We start from the raw sequence: 22,568 nt of genomic DNA on the forward strand, positions 1-22,568 counted from the left end.
AAAAAAACGAACACTTAACACCAATGCGTGCAAATCAAAGCGACCTTCAGATGTCGAAAAGAAATGCGATCGATATTTTTTCTGCTACAGTTTAAGAAGTATGTTTGAACCACGCCGTTGATTATGACGCAGCAGTTACAGCGAACCGAGCAACGCAAGCGTGGAAAATGTTGCCCCGAGAATCGATTTTCTGAACAATACCTCAATTATGACGTAGGCGAAGTGATTTGTCCTGCGGTCCAAGGACTTCTTTCGTTCACAGCCGTACACAGTTTTCAGAAATTAGATGTGAATCACTAGTTGTCATCATGCCTTCCCGGGAGTTTTAGCTTACCAAATTTATTCAAATATAACGTGCACTCTCTAAACACGGTGTATTAATTTTGATTAAAAATTGGTATAAATATTTTTCTACTTTACTTAATATACGATGTACTAAAAAGTAACTCAAATAAAAAGAGGTTGAAATGCTACTTGAAACATTTAACACTGACATCTTATAACAGGTTTGAATTACGGTGGAATGCCATTTGAACATTTAGGAACTGACGCTTTTTAACAGTTACTTTTTTGATGCTGTCATGGCGAGAAATTTTACCTTAATTTTGCGTAACTTATTTAACACCCTGTATATTACGCATGTATTACGCACATGGCACATCCTTGGTTTTTTTGCATAATTATGCGCGGTATACGCGAATAAATACGGTAATTGCAATATTCAAAAATTAGTCCCAGAAAAGTCATGATAGAATATTATTACCTGTAAGCGGTATGTATTTTTTTTTTCAGAAAATAGATATTTAAAAAAAAGGAAATGAGTTTGTAAGTGCCAACTCTTCAAATCACTCAAAAATAATCATCAAAACTTTTGCAATAGTAAAGTAAAAAAATATTTTTAGAGGGTTCAAGTGTCTAGGAAAAATGAATATGAAAAAGTGTTCTAAAGCGAAAGTTTTGGCTCTTAACGGATGATTAGTAGTCAATTGAATGGACGTCGTGGGGAGGAGAGTTTGGGATGTATATTCGACATTGAAATTAGAATGAACATCATTGATTTGACCGAAAATCGCCATATACGAGTTACGTCAATTTTGCGTCAGATAATCAAAATTCAATCGGAAAATTCTAAAAGTTATAAGTTTTTGTTGAAATTCATTAAACTTTGCTTATATTCTTTATAAATACATCTTTAATTTAAAATAATAAAATCAACCCCCTCTTGACCGGAAACACATGCTGCTGGGTTTTGAAAATCACCAAAATCGCCATATATAAGTTACGTCAATTTTGCGTCAGATTATCAAAAGTCAATCTGAAAATTCACATAATTCCGAGTTTTTGTTGAAATTCATTAAACTTTGCTTACAATTTGTATGACTTTATCTTTAATTTAAAACAATAAAATCAACCCCCTCTTGACCGGAAACACATGCTGCTGGGCTTCGAAAATCACCAAAATCGCCATATATGAGTTACGTCAATTTTGCGTCAGATTATCAAAAGTCAATCGGAAAATTCACATAATTCCAAGTTTTTGTTGAAATTCATTAAACTTTGCTTACAATTTGTATGACTTTATCTTTAATTTAAAATAATAAAATCAACCCCTTCTTGACCGGAAACACATGCTCTTGGGCTTTGGAAATCACCAAAATTGGCATATATGAGTTACGTCAATTTTACTGCAGATTATCAAAATTCAAAAATTTATAAGTCTTTGTTGAAATTCATTAAACTTTGCTTATAATCTTTATAAATATATCTTTAATTTAAAATAATAAAATCAACCCCCTCTTGACCGGAAACACATGCTGCTGGGTTTTGAAAATCACCAAAATTGCCATATATGAGTTACGTCAATTTTGCGTCAGATTATCAAAAGTCAATCGGAAAATTCACATAATTCCAAGTTTTTGTTGAAATTCATTAAACTTTGCTTACAATTTGTATGACTATATCTTTAATTTAAAATAATAAAATCAACCCCCTCTTGACCGGAAACACATGCTGCTGGGCTTCGAAAATCACCAAAATCGCTTTATATGAGTTACGTCAATTTTGCGTCAGATTTTCAAAAGTCAATCGGAAAATTCACATAATTCCAAGTTTTTGTTGAATTCATTAAACTTTGCTTAAAATTTGTATGACTATATCTTTAATTTAAAGTAATAAAATCAACCCCTTCTTGACCGGAAACACATGCTCTTGGGCTTTGGAAATCACCAAAATTGGCATATATGAGTTACGTCAATTTTACTGCAGATTATCAAAATTCAAAAATTTATAAGTCTTTGTTGAAATTCATTAAACTTTGCTTATAATCTTTATAAATATATCTTTAATTTAAAATAATAAAATCAACCCCCTCTTGACCGGAAACACATGCTGCTGGGTTTTGAAAATCACCAAAATTGCCATATATGAGTTACGTCAATTTTGCGTCAGATTATCAAAAGTCAATCGGAAAATTCACATAATTCCAAGTTTTTGTTGAAATTCATTAAACTTTGCTTACAATTTGTATGACTATATCTTTAATTTAAAATAATAAAATCAACCCCCTCTTGACCGGAAACACATGCTGCTGGGCTTCGAAAATCACCAAAATCGCTTTATATGAGTTTCGTCAATTTTGCGTCAGATTATCAAAGGTCAATCGGAAAATTCACATAATTCCAAGTTTTTGTTGAAATTCATTAAACTTTGCTTACAATTTGTATGACTTTATCTTTAATTTAAAATAGTAAAATCAACCCCCTCTTGACCGGAAACACATGCTGCTGGGCTTCGAAAATCACCAAAATCGCCATATATGAGTTACGTCAATTTTGCGTCAGATTATCAAAAGTCAATCGGAAAATTCACATAATTCCAAGTTTTTGTTGAAATTCATTAAACTTTGCTTACAATTTGTATGACTTTATCTTTAATTTAAAATAATAAAATCAACCCCCTCTTGACCGGAAACACATGCTGCTGGGCTTCGAAAATCACCAAAATCGCCATATATGAGTCATGTCAATTTTGCGTCAGATTATCAAAATTCAATCGAAAAATTCACACAATTCCAAGTTTTTGTTGAAATTCATCAAACTTTGCTCACAATTTGTATGACTATATCTTTAATTTAAAATAATAAAATCAACCCCCTCCTGACCGGAAACACATGCTGCTGGGCTTCGAAAATCACCAAAATCGCTTTATATGAGTTTCGTCAATTTTGCGTCAGATTATCAAAGGTCAATCGGAAAATTCACATAATTCCAAGTTTTTGTTGAAATTCATTAAACTTTGCTTACAATTTGTATGACTTTATCTTTAATTTAAAATAATAAAATCAACCCCCTCTTGACCGGAAACACATGCAGCTGGGCTTCGAAAATCATCAAAATCGCCATATATGAGTTACGTCAATTTTGCGTCAGATTATCAAAAGTCAATCGGAAAATTCACATAATTCCAAGTTTTTGTTGAAATTCATTAAACTTTGCTTACAATTTGTATGACTTTATCTTTAATTTAAAACAATAAAATCAACCCCCTCTTGACCGGAAACACATGCTGCTGGGCTTCGAAAATCACCAAAATCGCCATATATGAGTTACGTCAATTTTGCGTCAGATTATCAAAAGTCAATCGGAAAATTCACATAATTCCAAGTTTTTGTTGAAATTCATTAAACTTTGCTTACAATTTGTATGACTATATCTTTAATTTAAAATAATAAAATCAACCCCCTCTTGACCGGAAACACATGCTGCTGGGCTTCGAAAATCACCAAAATCGCTTTATATGAGTTTCGTCAATTTTGCGTCAGATTATCAAAGGTCAATCGGAAAATTCACATAATTCCAAGTTTTTGTTGAAATTCATTAAACTTTGCTTACAATTTGTATGACTTTATCTTTAATTTAAAATAGTAAAATCAACCCCCTCTTGACCGGAAACACATGCTGCTGGGCTTCGAAAATCACCAAAATCGCCATATATGAGTTACGTCAATTTTGCGTCAGATTATCAAAAGTCAATCGGAAAATTCACATAATTCCAAGTTTTTGTTGAAATTCATTAAACTTTGCTTACAATTTGTATGACTTTATCTTTAATTTAAAATAATAAAATCAACCCCCTCTTGACCGGAAACACATGCTGCTGGGCTTCGAAAATCACCAAAATCGCCATATATGAGTCATGTCAATTTTGCGTCAGATTATCAAAATTCAATCGGAAAATTCACACAATTCCAAGTTTTTGTTGAAATTCATCAAACTTTGCTCACAATTTGTATGACTATATCTTTAATTTAAAATAATAAAATCAACCCCCTCCTGACCGGAAACACATGCTGCTGGGCTTCGAAAATCACCAAAATCGCTTTATATGAGTTTCGTCAATTTTGCGTCAGATTATCAAAGGTCAATCGGAAAATTCACATAATTCCAAGTTTTTGTTGAAATTCATTAAACTTTGCTTACAATTTGTGTGACTTTATCTTTAATTTAAAATAATAAAATCAACCCCCTCTTGACCGGAAACACATGCAGCTGGGCTTCGAAAATCATCAAAATCGCCATATATGAGTTACGTCAATTTTGCGTCAGATTATCAAAAGTCAATCGGAAAATTCACATAATTCCAAGTTTTTGTTGAAATTCATTAAACTTTGCTTACAATTTGTATGACTATATCTTTAATTTAAAATAATAAAATCAACCCCCTCTTGACCGGAAACACATGCTGCTGGGCTTCGAAAATCACCAAAATCGCTTTATATGAGTTTCGTCAATTTTGCGTCAGATTATCAAAGGTCAATCGGAAAATTCACATAATTCCAAGTTTTTGTTGAAATTCATTAAACTTTGCTTACAATCTGTATGACTATATCTTTAATTTAAAATAATAAAATCAACCCCTTCTTGACCGGAAACACATGCTCTTGGGCTTTGGAAATCACCAAAATTGGCATATATGAGTTACGTCAATTTTACTGCAGATTATCAAAATTCAAAAATTTATAAGTCTTTGTTGAAATTCATTAAACTTTGCTTATAATCTTTATAAATATATCTTTAATTTAAAATAATAAAATCAACCCCCTCTTGACCGGAAACACATGCTGCTGGGTTTTGAAAATCACCAAAATTGCCATATATGAGCTACGTCAATTTTGCGTCAGATTATCAAAAGTCAATCGGAAAATTCACATAATTCCAAGTTTCTGTTGAAATTCATTAAACTTTGCTTACAATCTGTATGACTATATCTCTAAGTTAAAATAATAAAATCAACCCCCTCTTGACCGGGACAACTTGCTGCTGGGCTTTGAAAATCACCAAAATCGCTAAATACGAGTTTCGTCAATTTTGCGTCAGATTATCAAAAATCAATCAAAAAATTCAAAAGTTTATAAGTTTTTGTTGAAATTCATTCGACTCTGCTTACAATCTATATGACTATATCTTTGATTTAAAATAATAAAATCAACCGCCTCTTGACCGGGACAACTTGCTGCTGGGCTTTGAAAATCACCAAAATCGCTAAATATGAGTTACGTCAATTTTGCGTCAGATTAACTCAATCGAAAAATTCAAAAGTTTATAAGTTTTTGTTGAAGTTCATTCGACTTTGCTTACAATCTATATGACTATATCTTTAATTTAAAATAATAAAATCAACCGCCTCTTGACCGATACAACATGCTGCTGGGCTTTGAAAATCACCAAAATCGCTAAATACGAGTTTCGTCAATTTTGCGTCAGATTATCAAAACTCAATCAAAAAATTCAAAAGTTTATAAGTTTTTGTTGAAATTCATTCGACTCTGCTTACAATCTATATGACTATATCTTTAATTTAAAATAATAAAATCAACCGCCTCTTGACCGGGACAACTTGCTGCTGGGCTTTGAAAATCACCAAAATCGCTAAATACGAGTTACGTCAATTTTGCGTCAGATTAACTCAATCGAAAAATTTGAAAGTTTATAAGTTTTTGTTGAAGTTCATTCGACTTTGCTTACAATCTATATGACTATATCTTTAATTTAAAATAATAAAATCAACCGCCTCTTGACCGATACAACATGCTGCTGGGCTTTGAAAATCACCAAAATCGCTAAATACGAGTTACGTCAATTTTGCGACAGATCATCAAAATTCAATCAAATAATTCACATAATTCCAAGGTTTTGTTGAAATTCATTTGACTTTGCTCACAACTGTATCTTTAATTTAAAATAACTAAATCAACTCTCTCTTCTCCGGATTGTAATGTTCGTCTGACGTCATTGTTGCTTTAGATTTCTTACCGTAGCTGATTTAGTTGAAATACAAATCCATTTTATGATGTCCACATTGTTTATAAAATTGAATAATATACGCTATGTTTGGTATTATATATGGCCAAGTAAAAACGTGCTGCTACTGTTCTGGTATAGTGAAGTCGAATCTATAAGGTATCTGGTTTTCTCCGAATGTATCATGGGGCTGTCCTTATTGGCCGTTTTTGAGAAATCGACGTTCCAAAAATGATAATAATCTTGTATACCTGAAAAATAATTTTTAAATCACTTAGTCTTTTTTAAAACACTATTTTGCAGTCAAATTCGTTGTATTCATTCAGTTTAGAGATTTTTCCATGTATTTCCGTGGTCAAATTTTACTTTATCAACCTTTTCAATCTTTATATGTAACTATAAGTGAACTTATATGCGCGTGGAAACTATATTCAATATGTAAAAATATTCTGGCTGAAAATGCTGCTAGCTTCACAGTGGTGAACATTAACGTGACAGGAGAGCGCAATATCTGGAGCAGGGTTGCCAGATCCCAGCGATGAAAAAAAGCCAAATCAGGATATAAAAAAAGCCAGAAAAAGCCAAAAATTTTACTAAGTACAAAAACCCCATAATTTGTCAGATTTTAAGCTCTTGGAACAATACTGATGATGATGTAGAGCCATCAGTTCATTCAGTGCGCCACACAATTGTCTTTTCCCATTGAAAGGTGTTTTTTCGGTTGCTATCATGGCGATTTCCACTTCAGCGGGATGAAGGGTTTATAAGTAAAAAGGATTAATTGAACGAAAGAACCAGAATCGACATTCAACACAACACAATCAAGGAACGGAATTTAAAACTGACAAACAACACGCAAAACTATAAAAACGAGGCAATGTTTACAACCCTGCTTGAACATCTGTCTGAGCGGCATCAGAAACTGCAAGTAACTCTTATTGGGTAGGTATGGTTAAGCGTTAAGGCAATAAACTGGGAAATCGACGCTCGGGGAAAGCCTAATGTTAAGTACCGTACCAGTACCGGTAATAGGCTAATGTTACACATTAAATATTGTATTTCATATGATTTTAATGATAGACACTAGACTGGACTTGAAAAAAGCCAAAAAAACGCCAAAAAGCCAAACGGAAATTCTGACGCCAAACGTGTTTGAAAAAAGCCAAAAATGGCAGATTTGGCGTTAAAAAAGCCAATCTGGCAACCCTGATCTGGAGCTCAACAACTAGCCTACTTGTGACGTAACAATAAATAAGTATCTATAAATCGAAAATTTTTTAAAGTAATTTTTTAAGTAATATCACACTTCAGCTTAATCCATGCGGTATGGCTAAATCTCTTTTTATTCCTCCTTCTACAGCTGAGATGTTAGGGTTTTCCAAAGAAATTACTCCTTGGATAGGAGTCAATTTAGGCGAGTCTTACAAGTATACGGACCCATCAGCTGGATATAGCTTATCTCGGGTTCACACGTACATTCGACAAGTCCGAGTTGTTGTAATCGAACTTCGACAAAAGCTGGATTGCATAAATGAAGAGATCAAGGCTCTACTGAAGGTAAATGTAAGAAAATGCGCTGCCTTTAAAACTCCATGATTTACCATTTTTTAGTGCAACGCTTACTGTAAAATCATTAGCTTGTAAATTTGACGGAACAAATCGTAAATATTGATGGATATAATATTTTTCGAGATGGACAACTTGATAATTGTGATATATATTTTCATATTACAACCTGGGTGCAATTGAACAAATGCGCCGTGGTGAGTGATGAGATTTATTATAATTCCCAGATAATAGTGTTTAAATCAATGAAACTGATTAATTTTGATACACCACGCCAGATTTTAGAAAAAAAAAAATTGTGATTTTTTTTATACATTTCCATCATAGTTTAAAAAGGGTCTGGCCAGAAGCCTGGATGATCTGAACGCTGAAATCCGTACAAAAACTCCCGAAGCAACTGTGAAACGTCCGAGGTTCATTAAAAATCGGGATAAAGAAGCTGAAGCGGAATTGTATACCAGAGGAGTTGTGACTGTAAAATTTGGAAAACCGGGTACAAAAAGTGTCCTACATCAATTGCAAAATCAATACAAAGTCGTGAAGGAACAGCTTCAGGTAGGAGTTCTCTTCATAACGCTGGGTATCGCGAGGCTTGAATATCAGTATGACTTACTATTTGCTGTTAATAATTTGTTATTACAATCACTATTAATATACCCAGCTGCCCATACGAAATTTCAGGTTCTGGGCAACACAAGAAGTATTCTTTCAAAGGCAATAATGGATCGTGTGCGAATTCTTGATTTATTGCCATACGTTACGTCTGCATCCATTAAAGCAAAGCACCAAGAAGAAGATAAATGCCGTTCAATTGCTTACGTGAGTTAACTATGAAATTGTTGTAGCAATACCTTCATGTTAGGGGCGCCACAAAGCACTATCCCAGGGGTGGCCAACCAGTCAGAGACCAATAGTCGCACTTTATAAACAACAACACACATGAACATCAGATATTTATTGTTTAGATTGCTACTTAGTGGGACTCCTTGGATTGAACAATGCTCATTAGATTTGGCTTGTATGTCATTGTGGCCAATCGAATGTGTCAGTCCGAACGAATTAATGCTTTGATTTCAGGTGTTTTAGGGTAGAAAACACAGATTTGCAGACGTATGTTGACCCAAACATTGACAATATCCTAAGCGCAACTCGTTTCAGATTGAGGTTTTTGTCCATTGGCATGCTTTTTCATAACCTAATGTTCCCCTCCCTTAAAGCGCATTTAAGTTGGTCTTCCTCATAAGCATCGACCAGCTTAAAACAACCAAGACGAAAAGAGCCGCATAAAACCGGCGCAAGAGCCGCATGCCGCTTGTGAGCCGCGGGTTGACTACTCCTGCATTATCCTAATAACTGATTTAACAGGAGCATTTACAAAAGTGTTTGAATGGAATAATACTCTACTTTTACTGCATATATACGTGTTTTTATAGCAAAATTCATCACTATCATCATTTATAGAAATTTTATATGAATCACCCAGTGACGGATTTAGACGATAAGAGGCACATGGGCTATTTTATTTCTAACGCCCCCTTCAACAATGACGTCACCAAGGTCATAGGCCCATTATGAAGTCATAATATGCTTAGAGTATTAAGTCAAATTATATGATGTCGACATAAACGAATTTTTATATTGTGTAAAATACGAAAGTTCAGTTGAAGGCAATATACGTACGCTAATAAACCTAATAAGGCATTATTAGGCATAATAATGTCACTGTATGTAATTTTTAACCTTGTATACCAGGCCTGCACAACTCAAATTACCACGAGGGCCGCAAGCATAAATCTGAATGCCCGGCGGGCCCAAACTTTGCCACATAAATATTTCACAAGATGAACAACAAATCAAAATAATATTGTGAAACAGTTAAATTTAATGAAACACTTTCATTACTGGGGAGCTTAAAAATATGAAGAATCTTATTTACCTAAGTAAAAACAAGGTACAGTATTTTTGCATATGAGATGGCAAATATGTATTTAGGGCAGTGTTTCCCAACCCGAGTCCGCGGAGCGTTTTACGCGTTTGTTTGTTTGCAGACCTTGACAGACGTACGTACCTTGAGTCCGCAAAGATTTTCGCCGGTGAGAAAATAGTCCGCGACCAAAAAAGGTTGGGAAACGCTGATTTAGGGGTTCATCTACCTTATAAACCCACCCTTCATTTTCAATATTTCTTCTTTATTAGAATTAGGTATTGCGTGTTGCAGTATAAACTGATTGCAAAAAAATAATTTTCTCAGGTTCAGTTTTGTAAAATCGTCCCAAATATTTGTATGACAATTTATTTAGTCATATCTACCATTATTGAATATTTCCATTGTAGGCTGGACAAACATTCCATTTAGTAGCAATAGATATTCCTCTGTTGTATTTTTTTGACTGTTAAATTACATTTTTCTACAAAATCTGCCCCAATTTATTTGAAATTTCACAGTAAATAGCTTTTGTGCGAGAAATTCTGCACCATTCATAAATGAAGGAATTGTTTTTTAAATTCTAAATTTGAATAAAAAAAGATACTTCAGTTTCATAAACTGCTAGCAAACGGTAATGGGGGTTATTAATAGGTTGCTAATATGCACTAATGGGTGTGAGATTGTATACCGTTATTGTTTTAAGCGTGATTCAGTCTGAATACTGAGATATCTAAATCAGGGTTTTCCAAACTGGGGGGGGGGGCGAGGGGTCGAGAGACAAATTTCAGGGGTTGCGATGGGCGCACCAGTTTCACACAAAGTTCGATATTTATTGAAACTAGTGCAAAACATAAATCTCACGATTTCGAATATGATCCGGGTAGATGCGCGCTTGCATGACAATGCCGGCTTTGATTGTTAGACCCGAGAAGTGGCGTGTTTCCAAATCACCCGCGGGCCGCACAGAAGTATCTAGCGGGCCGTATGTTGTGCAGGCCTGTTGTATACAAAGAAATATTTTCAAAAAGACTTATTCCTAATGATAAATCCGGCACTGGAATCACCACTGGAAAGGACTGAAACTAACACATACGCATGAGGTAATCTAGTTCAGAGTGTGGGTATGACGTCTTCAAGTGGTTTTATATGTCCTGGCCAAATCTGGTACTTTGTAAGAAAACATTATAATTTACTTTTCATAAAAAGTATATTATATGCTATGCACAATTCCGTCAGTCAGTCAATCGTTTATTGGCCGTCACAAAAAACAAATGCACAAAGATTGGTACAGAAAATAAATAAACTAGTAGCGTTAATTGTGCGACAGGATTCGCCAGGGACCTGGTTTTTAATCAGCGACACCTGTAGCGTTGTTACTGGTTTGTTTAGTGTGAAAAATAATTGCATTCGCTACAAACATTGTATATGCAATAGTCATGATGGTGAACATTTTTGGGAACTTAGGAGCGAGCGCAACTTTGCTAACATATATAATAAAATTAGTAAAAGAGACAAATCGAGAGGAACTTACAGCCAAAGCAATTTGGAAAAACCATGTAAATAATATTTAGATAGAAAAAAGGTAGTAAACTTTAGAAAAACCTTCTAACAAAGGCTATTTAGAAAATCATATAACGTTTATATGTATGTATAATACATTGTATATGAAATAGCTATAAATCTTGTGAAGCGGAGGTAAGCATCTACGTCTATCGAGTTTAGGCATATCAGTGTGGCGGTTACACCAATGGTTAACAATATAAGGTTGCTGGATAGTCTAGAATTGCTACAACCATTTATATTATTCAACATACTTGTAGATAATTTGTATTCAACACTTGACAGGCGGAGAAAGAAGCAACGCGTGCACAAGTCAGAAAAAACATTTTAGCCAGCCGAAATAAAATTGCTGCAAATACACAAAGCCGTGAAGATCTTAGAAACTGTAATGTGCCTGAGAACATCACCAAACGTTCTAAAATTCGAAAGTTCCCGAGTACAGGCCAGATTCCAACATCAAAAGTGAGCAATTAACCTCGACTTTTAAAACATAAAATAAAGTTAGAATTCATATGAATTCTGTTGACTTGTGTACGATAATGCATTCCGAGACTGCTGGGTCATTTTTTTTTTTCAAATAACGAATTAACCGGTTCTAGGAAAATTTGTCGTCGGAAACCTCTGCAGGAAATTTCGCCGCATGAGCATTTTGCTGTAAAACAGGTATTTGTGATAAAAACAGTTACGTTTTTGAAGTACCTTTTTATTTAAAAAAGATTCGTCATTCAAGAGCATACCTTAACCGTATGAATCTAACTGTTTTTATCACAAATACTTGTTTTACAGCAAAATGCTCTTGCGGCGATTTTTCATGCGGCCAATTTTTCTATTGGGGGAATTTCCTGCGGCGAATTTTCCGGAATGAATTAACCAGTTGCGTCACTATTTCTCATTTACATATCCAATTTGTCTCGTACTGAAATGGAAATCTATACGATTAACAACAATGTTTTCAAGTATATCGATTAGTTTATTATTATACACACATGAATAACAAGTTTAATGTTATCACCTCGATTAGGCCATAATTCGATAATATAAATCCAAAATATTGTGTCTCTAATAGGCTCGAATGGACATTGTGTTTTAGTTAGAGCATGTTAGGTATGCCCAAGGGTTCTGACGCCGGATTGAACGTAATGTAGGAAGAAACAAAACACCTCGCATGCTAGCTTCTGCGTTCAAATGAACAAATCGCAGTTAATTACAGATTATACTTTCGTCTTATTCACCATTATGTAACAGAGAGCAAACCGTATCAATGAATTGATGGTAAGAACGAAGTCTACTCCGGTGCCGGTGGGTTTACAACCCCGACCACAAAGAAGCAACGCTGACTTGGCAGTGAAATACTGGTATGTACTTGTTACTGACCCAGAAAAATTTCATTTTCTATATTCTTTTCCTTTATCGCAACTTAGAGGTTTCGATATTGTTAGATTTGAAATATTATTTTATGGAATATATATATATATATGGTAAAATAGAATGGCAGTTGCGTTTCATGAGCCAGTAGCCCGATGCGTCAATCTCAGTAATTGCACACGGAGTGGACCCGTGGATCATTTTAGTATTGTTGTTGGTGGTGGTATTCTTTCTCTCGTTGCAACAAAAAGTGTTTTCCTCCGACTACTGGACCTATTGTTTTAAAATTTTAGTTCAATGTAATGACGTAATTTATGGATGACGTATTCAGGTGGGGTCAGGAATGACACAAAATATTCACGCCACGCCCACTAGAAGTACCGTACTCATGGTATTAAACTTGCGTTCTTGCGTAAGCAATAAGTTCCTCTAAATAACTGCGCAAACTTGTTCCACTTGGTACATAAAGTAAAGTTTTTCAATTCGACAGCAATCCTCAAGAGGTCACACTAAAGTGTTTTTGTGATGCATCAAAAAGGGATATCTGCCGACCTGGTATATGTCCTGGCTGTAATAGTTGCTTGCCGAATGCTTTGACAAAAGACTGCAAAGTTGCCTTACGGACAGCTTCCGAGGTAATACGTAATATAGGATAGGATTTACATATTCATCCCGTGAGAGAGGAAAGCCGAGAAGGCGGCCTAATTATATGGCGAACTACGGCCTCTCGACCGTTGTTTTCGGGAGCATGGACTGGATGGTGGAAAAAGCCGTAACCGACCAGCGGTTACATAAACCACCCTACGGTGGCGAAGAGTCCAGCAATCCCCTCGCACTCAACTATCCCCGCATTGAATTGGCGAAGATATCTTTTCCGTGAGTTTCTTTTTCAGTAAGCTAATGCTAGAAATCATTAATCAAAGTAGGCTACTTTCGATAACCCTTTTCGTTCAAATATTTTGGGGTTAGGATCCAATTTTGAATATCCCAGACCTCGCCATTATTAAGAACGGCATCGCTTTATCGCATTTTAAAGAGAATTTATTTTACCAGATTCATGGCATATCCAGACGGACACGGTCCTCTGTAAAAGACGTAGTAAAGGAATGCTTCACACTCGAACCGTTTGAAGATGAGAAGGAATTGTCCGAATATAGAATTTCTGATCCGAGCAATCATAGAACGAATCCATATCAAGCCTACTACAAAAAATCTAGTTTTGCATCGAAATCTCAAACTCGTTGATCTGTTTATCAAATTGTTCAATTGAATTGCTAACGTCGAATTTAATAGAATAAATTGCAAATTGAAAATATCCACTAATCAGGCCTAAGAAGGTTACAACAGGCCAACCATAATATTTCACGGACGCTATTCACGAGGAATATATATTATTTCGCCCATTTCATTTGTTCCAGTTTGATGCGGCATAATTGTTATTGTTAACTGTAGCGAACCGACACGTTGGTTCAAAATTGGAATGGATTTTCTGTGTTATTTCTAGTACAGTAATTGTGACACCACAAATGGGAGGAAACCTGACTGCATTTTATCTTCTATCCAGTACAGGGCTACTCAACTCGCGGACCTATTGATTATTAAATTTGGACCGCAGCTGCGTTTGACTTTGAATGCACCATTCATGTTTATTTCATTTTGACGATGTAATGCATTTTTTCGCTAAACCACTCAGGAAAAAATTGTCATAGCAATAGAAGGTTCTCAGTACGTCGACTCACTTGCCCAGTCTCCTAGCATTGGCTCATAAGCCAGATGCCAATGGTTGTGTAGCAACTGAAGTTTAAACGGCTGCTTGGATACGTTTTCCACAATTTTTTAGACATCGTGGTGAATATTAGATTGCTTTTGTCTTTACATGCTATTTGTAAGTTTTTAGTTGTATTTTCGAAATTTAAAAATAGATCAAATACCCCGATTTGCAAAATAGAATACTCCAATTTCATAGAACCACGATTGGAATAATTGGCAAAGACGGTGAAAAAATTTCTCAGACTAACGATTGCCAAATAAATTTTCTATTGGACAAGAAGTCGGCTAATAAATAGTTTCGCTAAAATTTGTGGTTGTTCCTAATATTGCGTGGAACTAATCGTTCTTCTCCGCAGCTGATATATATATTCCAAATATTTAGTCTTAAAATAATTCAAGTCGCTGGAAGACTTTTTACGGGTGGTATGGAGGCGAATATTTTACATCTTTTCAGAAAAGTCGGCGAGGGTCGGGCTTCAATATATAGGAACCAAAGATTCGAATTTAGGGAAGTTTCGCATAGGAAAAATTCGCATTACGACAAGGAAACAGGCCTAATTCGTCGGAGGTAAAATTTTATCCTCGTCATTAAACGTTTATCATTTGTAGTAAGCACAAAACTATAATTTTTCATTTTGCGCTGTTGTAAAAGGAAATTGAATGTCACACATTTTTACATATTACCTGCCAGTGTACTATCATTTAATTCAGCAAAATTTTTCGAACGTGTGGCCAACTGGATTTTTGATCCATTGCTGGTTCCCATGAATAAAATCTAACAGTACATTCACCACCAGAAAATACTCTCAGCTAAGTCCCCTCATCCCCATACAAACAATGAAATGATCAAAACTTCAAATTATGAAAGTATTTTATGAGAATACTTTTTACTCCAACAGGAGCAATCCATTTGTATATAAAAAAGGCAAAATTTAGTAGTTTTCAGATACAAGAGCATAAAAAAACGGTTCACAAATTGAATTCGATTCCAATGATATTAATTGTATTCCATCATCGACCAATACCCTATTTTAAAGTAGTGCACTCATGGGTCATGGCAATATGAAAGTACTGTAAAAACTGTATTTGATAATTGAACTAGTGAAATCCCAAGCAAAGAAAAAGATGATTCTCATATAATCAGGACGTTAAAAAATGTTCACTCAGATAATATAACAATTGGAAGGACACGAAATCTAGATTTAACATTATGCATGGTAAAATTATGTATTCTGTCACAATTTTTAGACAAACAACTATCCTTGAAAATTATATATTGAAGGTTGAAGTTCGCTATATTCATTGCATGAAGTTTTTGCTTAGAAAATGTGTACAATTGTTTGTGACATGGCTTTGAAACGTGATTTGCATAAAAGGTTGACAAATTCTCTCCATAATTGCACAATCTCGTTATTTTCAATAATTCCAAGCAATGAAGGGAAATTAAACTAAAACGAGGAACACTTGCTAATCAAGCAGGTAATATTGTTACTCAAGCAGGTAATATTTCTAATTACGGTAATTTCTAATCAAAACTTTAATAACAAAAGCTTACACTTACTTATTGATTAGGCACAACTAGTTTGGCCATAGAATATAAACAAAATTGAAGAAACAAATGAATTAGCTTTAATCTCTGTTGGAATAAACAAATAAAACAGCACAATGTAGGCAATAGCACCATAACATGGCATTTCATTCACTACACTTTCTATTATTATCTTTCAATTACATTTTCTTTTTTCATTGAGATGGAGAACCTTTCGTCTGCGAGGCAGCAGACTGGTGTATAAAAAGGAATATAAACATTAGTTTGTTTAAACTCAAAAAAACAACAGAAAAAGTAGCTTATCAAACGGATAGATAGATAACACATAGTTGTAAATTATTTTAAATAATTATTTGGTGAGATTCACAATATACTATGTTTGGTACTCCCGAAGTATGTGAACCAAGATGGCAGCCACCGGAACATAGTATGTTTACCAGGTTAGGGTTGGGCCATAATTTCAGGTACAAATACTACAGGAGTCACTTGGCTAGTCCCCGACCTCTTAATAGAACTACAATAAGTTCCGGTGTCCTCGGTTCACATACTTCGGGAGTACCCAAATATCTACTTCCAAGATTTTGACTAGGAACTAGGATTTTGACTTGGGTTTGCAAGCCTTTTTTGTTTGAGATCAAGATCTTCTTTTCTTCCTTTTGGAAGTATAATATTTGCTTCCTAACGAGTCCAAAAATTTCAAGTCCATACAATTTAGAATACAGCTTATGGTCAAACCTCATAACTAAATTAGTATAGAACAGTTTTATTGTAGAACCTAGTCTTACAGGGTAAATAGGACAAATTGTTGCAGTAAATAAATGTAAAGTTAATTATGGCAATGAGGTATTTTCTGCCCAATACCAATTTCCAGACATCTGGAAGATGTTTTTTCCCCAACAGCAAAAAAAGTCCACTACCCTCAAGCAATATGCTTTCTTACCTGTTCCATTGATTTTCGTTGTTGAGAAGCGGCAACGACATGATCATATTTCTCTCTACTGTTTGTATCAAATATCATGTTTGGTATGCTTGGTCCATAGTACACTTTACCAACAGAAGAAAGAGTTTCAATCCTCTTATATTCTAAGAATTCGGGTGTCAACCTCAGCTAAAGAAATAAATATTATTGTATAAAAAAAAAACAGTAGTCAAAAGAAACAATTCTTACTATACTAGGATTACTATTATTTTCGTTAACTAGAATGAAAACAGTGATCACTATAACACCTAAAAATTAAAACCAGCTTCAATGCATGACATATTTAACAAATATTCACTGACAAAACGATGAACTACATACTCACATACTATAATTTTTCTATATAACCTATATTATTAAAACATATCCCGAATCAGAAGGCATGTCAAATGTCAATCTATATTAAACAAGTTTAAACAGTGTTCCTAAAATTGAAACATAACAGCAAAATTCGTAGTAATATAAAAGGTCTTATACAAATACAACTTTTCGAGCAATTTTTCCACGAGAACCACAACAAGGCTAACAACAATTTAGCAAAAAGATCCATGACCATATGTACACTTCATGCCTTTTTTACTAATTTTTTAAACAACGAGAAATATTATTGTGACCGAACCATATTTACCAAAGCCTAACAGCTTGGTACCCAATAAACCATTTGTAAACAAGGCCATACATACTTTATTTGCTTCAGCTTCTAATCGAGCAGTATATAATTCTGCATCTGCCCTTGACTTCATTCTAGCTAGATGAGATTCATCTGTAAAAATAAAATAACGGATGATTACATTGCATTGCTCGTCATTTTATTTTAATCTCTCAAAGTAAAACTAAAACATTCAAATCTGGTTGCCGGATCATAGTTTAATGGTTTTGGCTGAAATTGGAGTTGGAATCAGAAACTGTATGAACAAATTGCAGAATCCTCATTGCAGATTTCATATATTTTTTCAACTGAAACTTTGAAAATGTTTGCAAATGCAGGAGTTTTCATAGCCAAGCTTTGTTACTCTAAGAGTTTCAACTCAGAGTCTGACTCAGAAATTATGTGAAGCCATACTTAATACCGGTAGTCAACTATTGGATGAGCAGAGGTGTGGATTTGAGCAGTTGCTGTCACTTGTGATATAATTTGATGATGTGGTTGCAACAGCATAATTTTTTGTTGCTTGGATATGACATAGGTATGTGGCATAATCTATTACCTTCTATTTCTGAAATCCTTCTTTGTGTTTCCTTCTCCATAATTTTTTGAGCAAATTGAATTTTTGACACTTCAGCCTGTTTTTCAGCCTCTGTGAAATAAGCATTTATTGTATTAGAACAGATGACTTTAATGAACTCGTGCCTGTAGAGAGAATGTTGATCATATTGTTTACTATAAAGAACAATCTGGTTCCTATTATTACCATTCAAACCCAACTAAGAAAAATGTGTAGCCTGAATTTCAACTCATAAAAAAGTTGCATGAAGTTTAAGAGGCAATAGTGCTTAATGTAAATTTTCAAGTAAAGCTAGTTTGGTTTTAACAACCAAGCCATAAGCCGCATAAGGCACTATCTATAATCAAAACATTGGAATCAAGGCCAAAAGATGGCCCATGGTCAATGGCAAAAATCAACAAATCCCGTTACTGAAAAATGCGACATGCGCTATTTTGGTTTTACTGCGCCAATATAAATATATTTTTTGATGGAGTCTATGATAATGGGGGAACGTTAAAACAGAATCTTTTTTCAAATAATAATAATAAAAGATAAAATCCTTCAACAAATCAAATACCTATCAAAGCTTTCTTCCTCTCTGTTTCTGCTTCTTTTTCGACGACTTTCTGTTTCTGCATAGCAATCAACAGTTTTGTCTTTTCTCCCTCCCTGAAAGATAAAATATCATTTAAACAACTAGCAAAATGCTTTAAGACAAATGATATACAAGGTATAAAATACTCAAAATTGACAATTTATATTTACCTTCTGAGGTAGAGCCATTGTTATTCATATATAATCATTGGATGCTTTTCCAAATATGCTACTTAATAGAGTCAGTAATGAAATTCAGTATTGTGCATAGCAGGAAGGAAATATTAATTTTAGAAAATTGGAAGTAGAGACGTAACAATCATGTAGTGACTATGAACAGTTGTGTCCTTAATGATATTACATCAAGTATCACATCCCAGCCAACAAAGACACTAACCAATTCTTAATCTGATTTATACAATTCCAAATAATCCCTTAAATTTTGCTGCCGATATTTCTAATTTGATTTTACATAAATTGCTGCATTTAGGACGCATTAATATATGAAAAAAAGCAGAAGAGAAAAGAAGATCATTTAACTACTTTAAAAAAATGCTTACATTAATTCAAAGTTTTTCCTTATAGTTTCTGGAATTTTCGGCTTTGTCACCCTGACTGCTTGTACCAGTAGTCCAGGTGCCATTTCTACCAGATCTTTCTGAAGAGCCTTCTTTAAATTTTCATCTATGATATCTATATTAAACAAAATATCAATACATCAAAACTATGCCCAAATTAGCCCAAAGTATTATTATGCGTTAATAATAGCATATAACAAGTAAATAATGCGAAGATTTAACAATTTCAACACATCTTAGTAAAAGGCCCAATTACCCAGCTGTGACCGCTACCATTCTCTATTGCTATATGGGGAATGCAGATTCATCCTAATCCCATGAGATAATATGCAAAATAATAGCTGAACTCCTTGCTGCTGCAGAGATTATGCATAATAGCTGAACGGTTACGATTTTTCACACCAATCACATCCACTCCCAGAAGCAAATTTTGCAGCCAAACTAATCCTACATTCAACCTGGACTTATATTATGATGAAAGACCTTAATATAGGCAGTTTTGCCAATTTTCTCTTCCTTGAATATGAAATCATAATACCAAGCATGAGAAACAAATCAATATTAAATATGACTCACCAAACATTTCAATATATACTTCTTGCAAAGTATGAACGGAACAGAACTGATTTAATTCATGATGTATTTTATTGAATATCAGTGCACGATCATAATCAGCAGTGTAATTCTTCACAATCTCATGAACAGCAGAAAAATGAAGAATATTAACAACTTCAATCTGATCAAAGTATATCATGACACCACCACTGAAAACACACAATGAAATATGAAGACATTCAACATCCAGGACAAACAATTACGAATAATTTAGCATTTTACAATGCTTGAAATAGCCTATAATAATATGCCATATTCGGATAATGGTTCTGAACTTTATGGTTTATTGGTGCCATCAAAGAAGGAGATTAACCAAATTTCTTTTGCTCCAAATTCCTATACAAGCAACCTTATATTAGATATGCCAAGAGCTACTATAATTAGAATGACCGGAAATTTTCCGGTTCGACATGAACTACCGTACCCAATTTATAACACTGTGCGGTGGGGGTATGAGATGTGTAGTCTGTGAAGCCAACACAGGTAAGCCTCAAACACTAAGCTATCTCAACCAGGCAATAATGAATATGAAGATACAGTGGCACAGCCAAGAGGGGGATTGTGGCCTTGGTTCAAATCGAACCCGCCCGTCCCCCTTTGAAATTTTTGGAAAACTAAAACTGTCGGCAGTAACGCGTGCAATTGCATTTTGCTAAAATCGCCGAATGTTTTTGTCAGCATGACGTGTTATTTATTAAGCTGTAAACACTTTTACGTTGGTGTTTTTTCTCCCCGTATCATAAATTTTCCACAAATTTCACGATAATGATGATGATCAATTTTTTTTTTGTACTCACACAGAATTGTGAATCCGGTGAGATAGCATGAAGCCGAATTGGAGAAAGATAACAGTTATTATAATTTGAGTAGCTCGCGTGTCTATTCGGTTGATTATATAACTCAGTACAGGCAAAAAGTTAGTGCAAATATTGTAAACATAATTCATTCTTCGGTGTTCAACTCAATTTTTTTATGCTCATTATTAAATAGAAAATCAACAAAAATATTACAGGGTATTACAAAAAATCAATTCAGATTTTTACCCGGTTCCACAAGGTACATTTTTGATTTTATCTGTTTGTAAAGTTGTCTGTACAGTTCTATACGTCGTTATGAATGGAATCATCACATGATATCCTGGGGCTGCTGTACTTTGCAATAAGGCACCACCCTGTCAAATTAAATAGGCAAAATCAATTGCATACGTAAACATGATGAAAAGTTTGTTTGATCATCAGACTTGTACAATTGTATCTAGGCAGCCTATAACAAGTTCAATGAATATTTAAAACCTCCGTAAATATAATTGAAAAACAGGATTCGAATAAATTATAAACCTGTACTCACTCTGTAATATACAGCAACATGTCCTAAAACAAAAGAAAATTAATTTAGCGGTATTGTAAAAATTTCTAGATTTGATTTAACATACAAAATTGTCTAAAAATCGAACAAAACTTCAACCCATCAATCTATTTATAACCTAGACAATTGTAATAGATTCGTTTCAAGTATCGTGTTGAGCACTGTAGTATCCTGCTGTATCCAACAGTACAGCATTACGGTAACTGCCATCTCTGCACAACCTACTTGGAGCATCAGTGATTGCTCACAATTTTTTTAATTTCAGTTGGGTGGCCTGCAACTTTGAACAACTATAAATTCAAAACTTTCACCAAGTTTGATAAAGTATGAAAACACAAATGCCGCCATTCATCATACCTTCATCCACTTTATGAAGAGAAAAATTCACTGCAAGTGCGAGGAAAACTCCAAAAGCACTGATTGCAATTATTGCGTTCGCCATTCAAGTTGTTGACTAATTGTTAGAGTTAAAAGTATTTATTACTGAATTAATATTTAAAAAAATATTGTTACATGAGGCACCGTGATATATGTAAGGCAGTGACTGAGATGCCACTTCTATAATGCAAACAAATTAAAATTGAGAATTCTGAAGAGCGAGCAAAACTTTTAATAAAGTTTAGGACATGAGAAATATCATGTGCCCATTCACCAGCCCACATATTCCCAACAGGGGTGATAACTTTTTTGTGGCTTTGGAGCCAGGCCACACAAAAGGGGCCAGGCCACGGAGAAAATGGGGCCAGGCCACAGAGAAAATGGGGCCAGGCCACAGAGAAAATGGGGCCAGGCCACGGAGAAAATGGGGCCAGGCCTCAGAATATTCGGGGCCAGGCCAGCGCAATGGTAATGTTAAGACATCCGTATTTGTTTAGTTATATTTTTGTTTATAAGTGATGTGGAAACTGGTAATGTTAAGACATGTACGGTACCGTACCGGTACTTGTACATTTGAACCGTATCGTATGTTACAACCAGGGAAAATGCTGTATTCGAACACTTACTCATTACAAATGTACCGACTCCATAATCAGCAATAGAATAGAAAATAATAGATAAAAACAAATGATAAAGTAACTGATTATAGAATCGGGAAAGCAAACAAAACCTCAAGTAAAGTTTGAAGCCTACATATTTCAGATGGAAAGGTATTGATAAAAGAAGTAGTACGTGTTCGCTCACCCAATGTATTA

The 22,568-nt window shown here is 34.5% G+C and overlaps 2 protein-coding genes across 2 annotated transcripts; one reads left to right on the plus strand and one right to left on the minus strand.

Moving 5' to 3' along the window:
* Positions 1-7,583: 7,583 nt before the first annotated feature.
* LOC120347622 (uncharacterized) lies at positions 7,584-14,030 on the plus strand. Its single transcript, XM_039417669.2, has 7 exons — positions 7,584-7,856; positions 8,193-8,420; positions 8,547-8,684; positions 11,638-11,814; positions 12,598-12,707; positions 13,208-13,352; positions 13,771-14,030. The coding sequence occupies exons 1-7, from the start codon at positions 7,626-7,628 to the stop codon at positions 13,960-13,962; spliced, it is 1,221 nt and encodes a 406-aa protein (XP_039273603.2). The 5' UTR covers positions 7,584-7,625; the 3' UTR covers positions 13,963-14,030.
* A 1,310-nt stretch (positions 14,031-15,340) lies between these two features.
* On the minus strand, positions 15,341-22,036 carry LOC120347038 (erlin-1-like). The gene is made up of 10 exons (XM_039416842.2): positions 21,733-22,036; positions 21,358-21,380; positions 21,054-21,181; positions 19,972-20,159; positions 19,378-19,510; positions 18,801-18,892; positions 18,224-18,313; positions 17,699-17,778; positions 16,977-17,144; positions 15,341-16,269 (listed from the first exon to the last, which is right to left on the minus strand). The coding sequence occupies exons 1-10, from the start codon at positions 21,815-21,817 to the stop codon at positions 16,231-16,233; spliced, it is 1,026 nt and encodes a 341-aa protein (XP_039272776.2). The 5' UTR covers positions 21,818-22,036; the 3' UTR covers positions 15,341-16,230.
* Between the last annotated feature and the right edge of the window lie 532 nt (positions 22,037-22,568).

This window comes from Styela clava, chromosome 11, assembly GCF_964204865.1.
Source record: "Styela clava chromosome 11, kaStyClav1.hap1.2, whole genome shotgun sequence".
NCBI lineage: Eukaryota > Metazoa > Chordata > Ascidiacea > Stolidobranchia > Styelidae > Styela > Styela clava.

Excerpts from the sequence above, each read along its gene's own strand:
- LOC120347038 (XM_039416842.2), bottom strand. The coding sequence starts at position 21,817 with ATGGCGAACGCAATAATTGCAATCAGTGCTTTTGGAGTTTTCCTCGCA. Across the intron at positions 18,893-19,377 it reads AGGAAAAACTTTGAATTAAT|GGAGGGAGAAAAGACAAAAC; the intron begins GTAAGCATTTTT and ends TTTATCTTTCAG. Across the intron at positions 16,270-16,976 it reads AACGAAAATCAATGGAACAG|TCTGCTGCCTCGCAGACGAA; the intron begins GTAAGAAAGCAT and ends TTTATACACCAG.
- LOC120347622 (XM_039417669.2), top strand. The coding sequence starts at position 7,626 with ATGGCTAAATCTCTTTTTATTCCTCCTTCTACAGCTGAGATGTTAGGG. Across the intron at positions 8,421-8,546 it reads TCGTGAAGGAACAGCTTCAG|GTTCTGGGCAACACAAGAAG; the intron begins GTAGGAGTTCTC and ends ACGAAATTTCAG. Across the intron at positions 11,815-12,597 it reads GCCAGATTCCAACATCAAAA|AGAGCAAACCGTATCAATGA; the intron begins GTGAGCAATTAA and ends ATTATGTAACAG.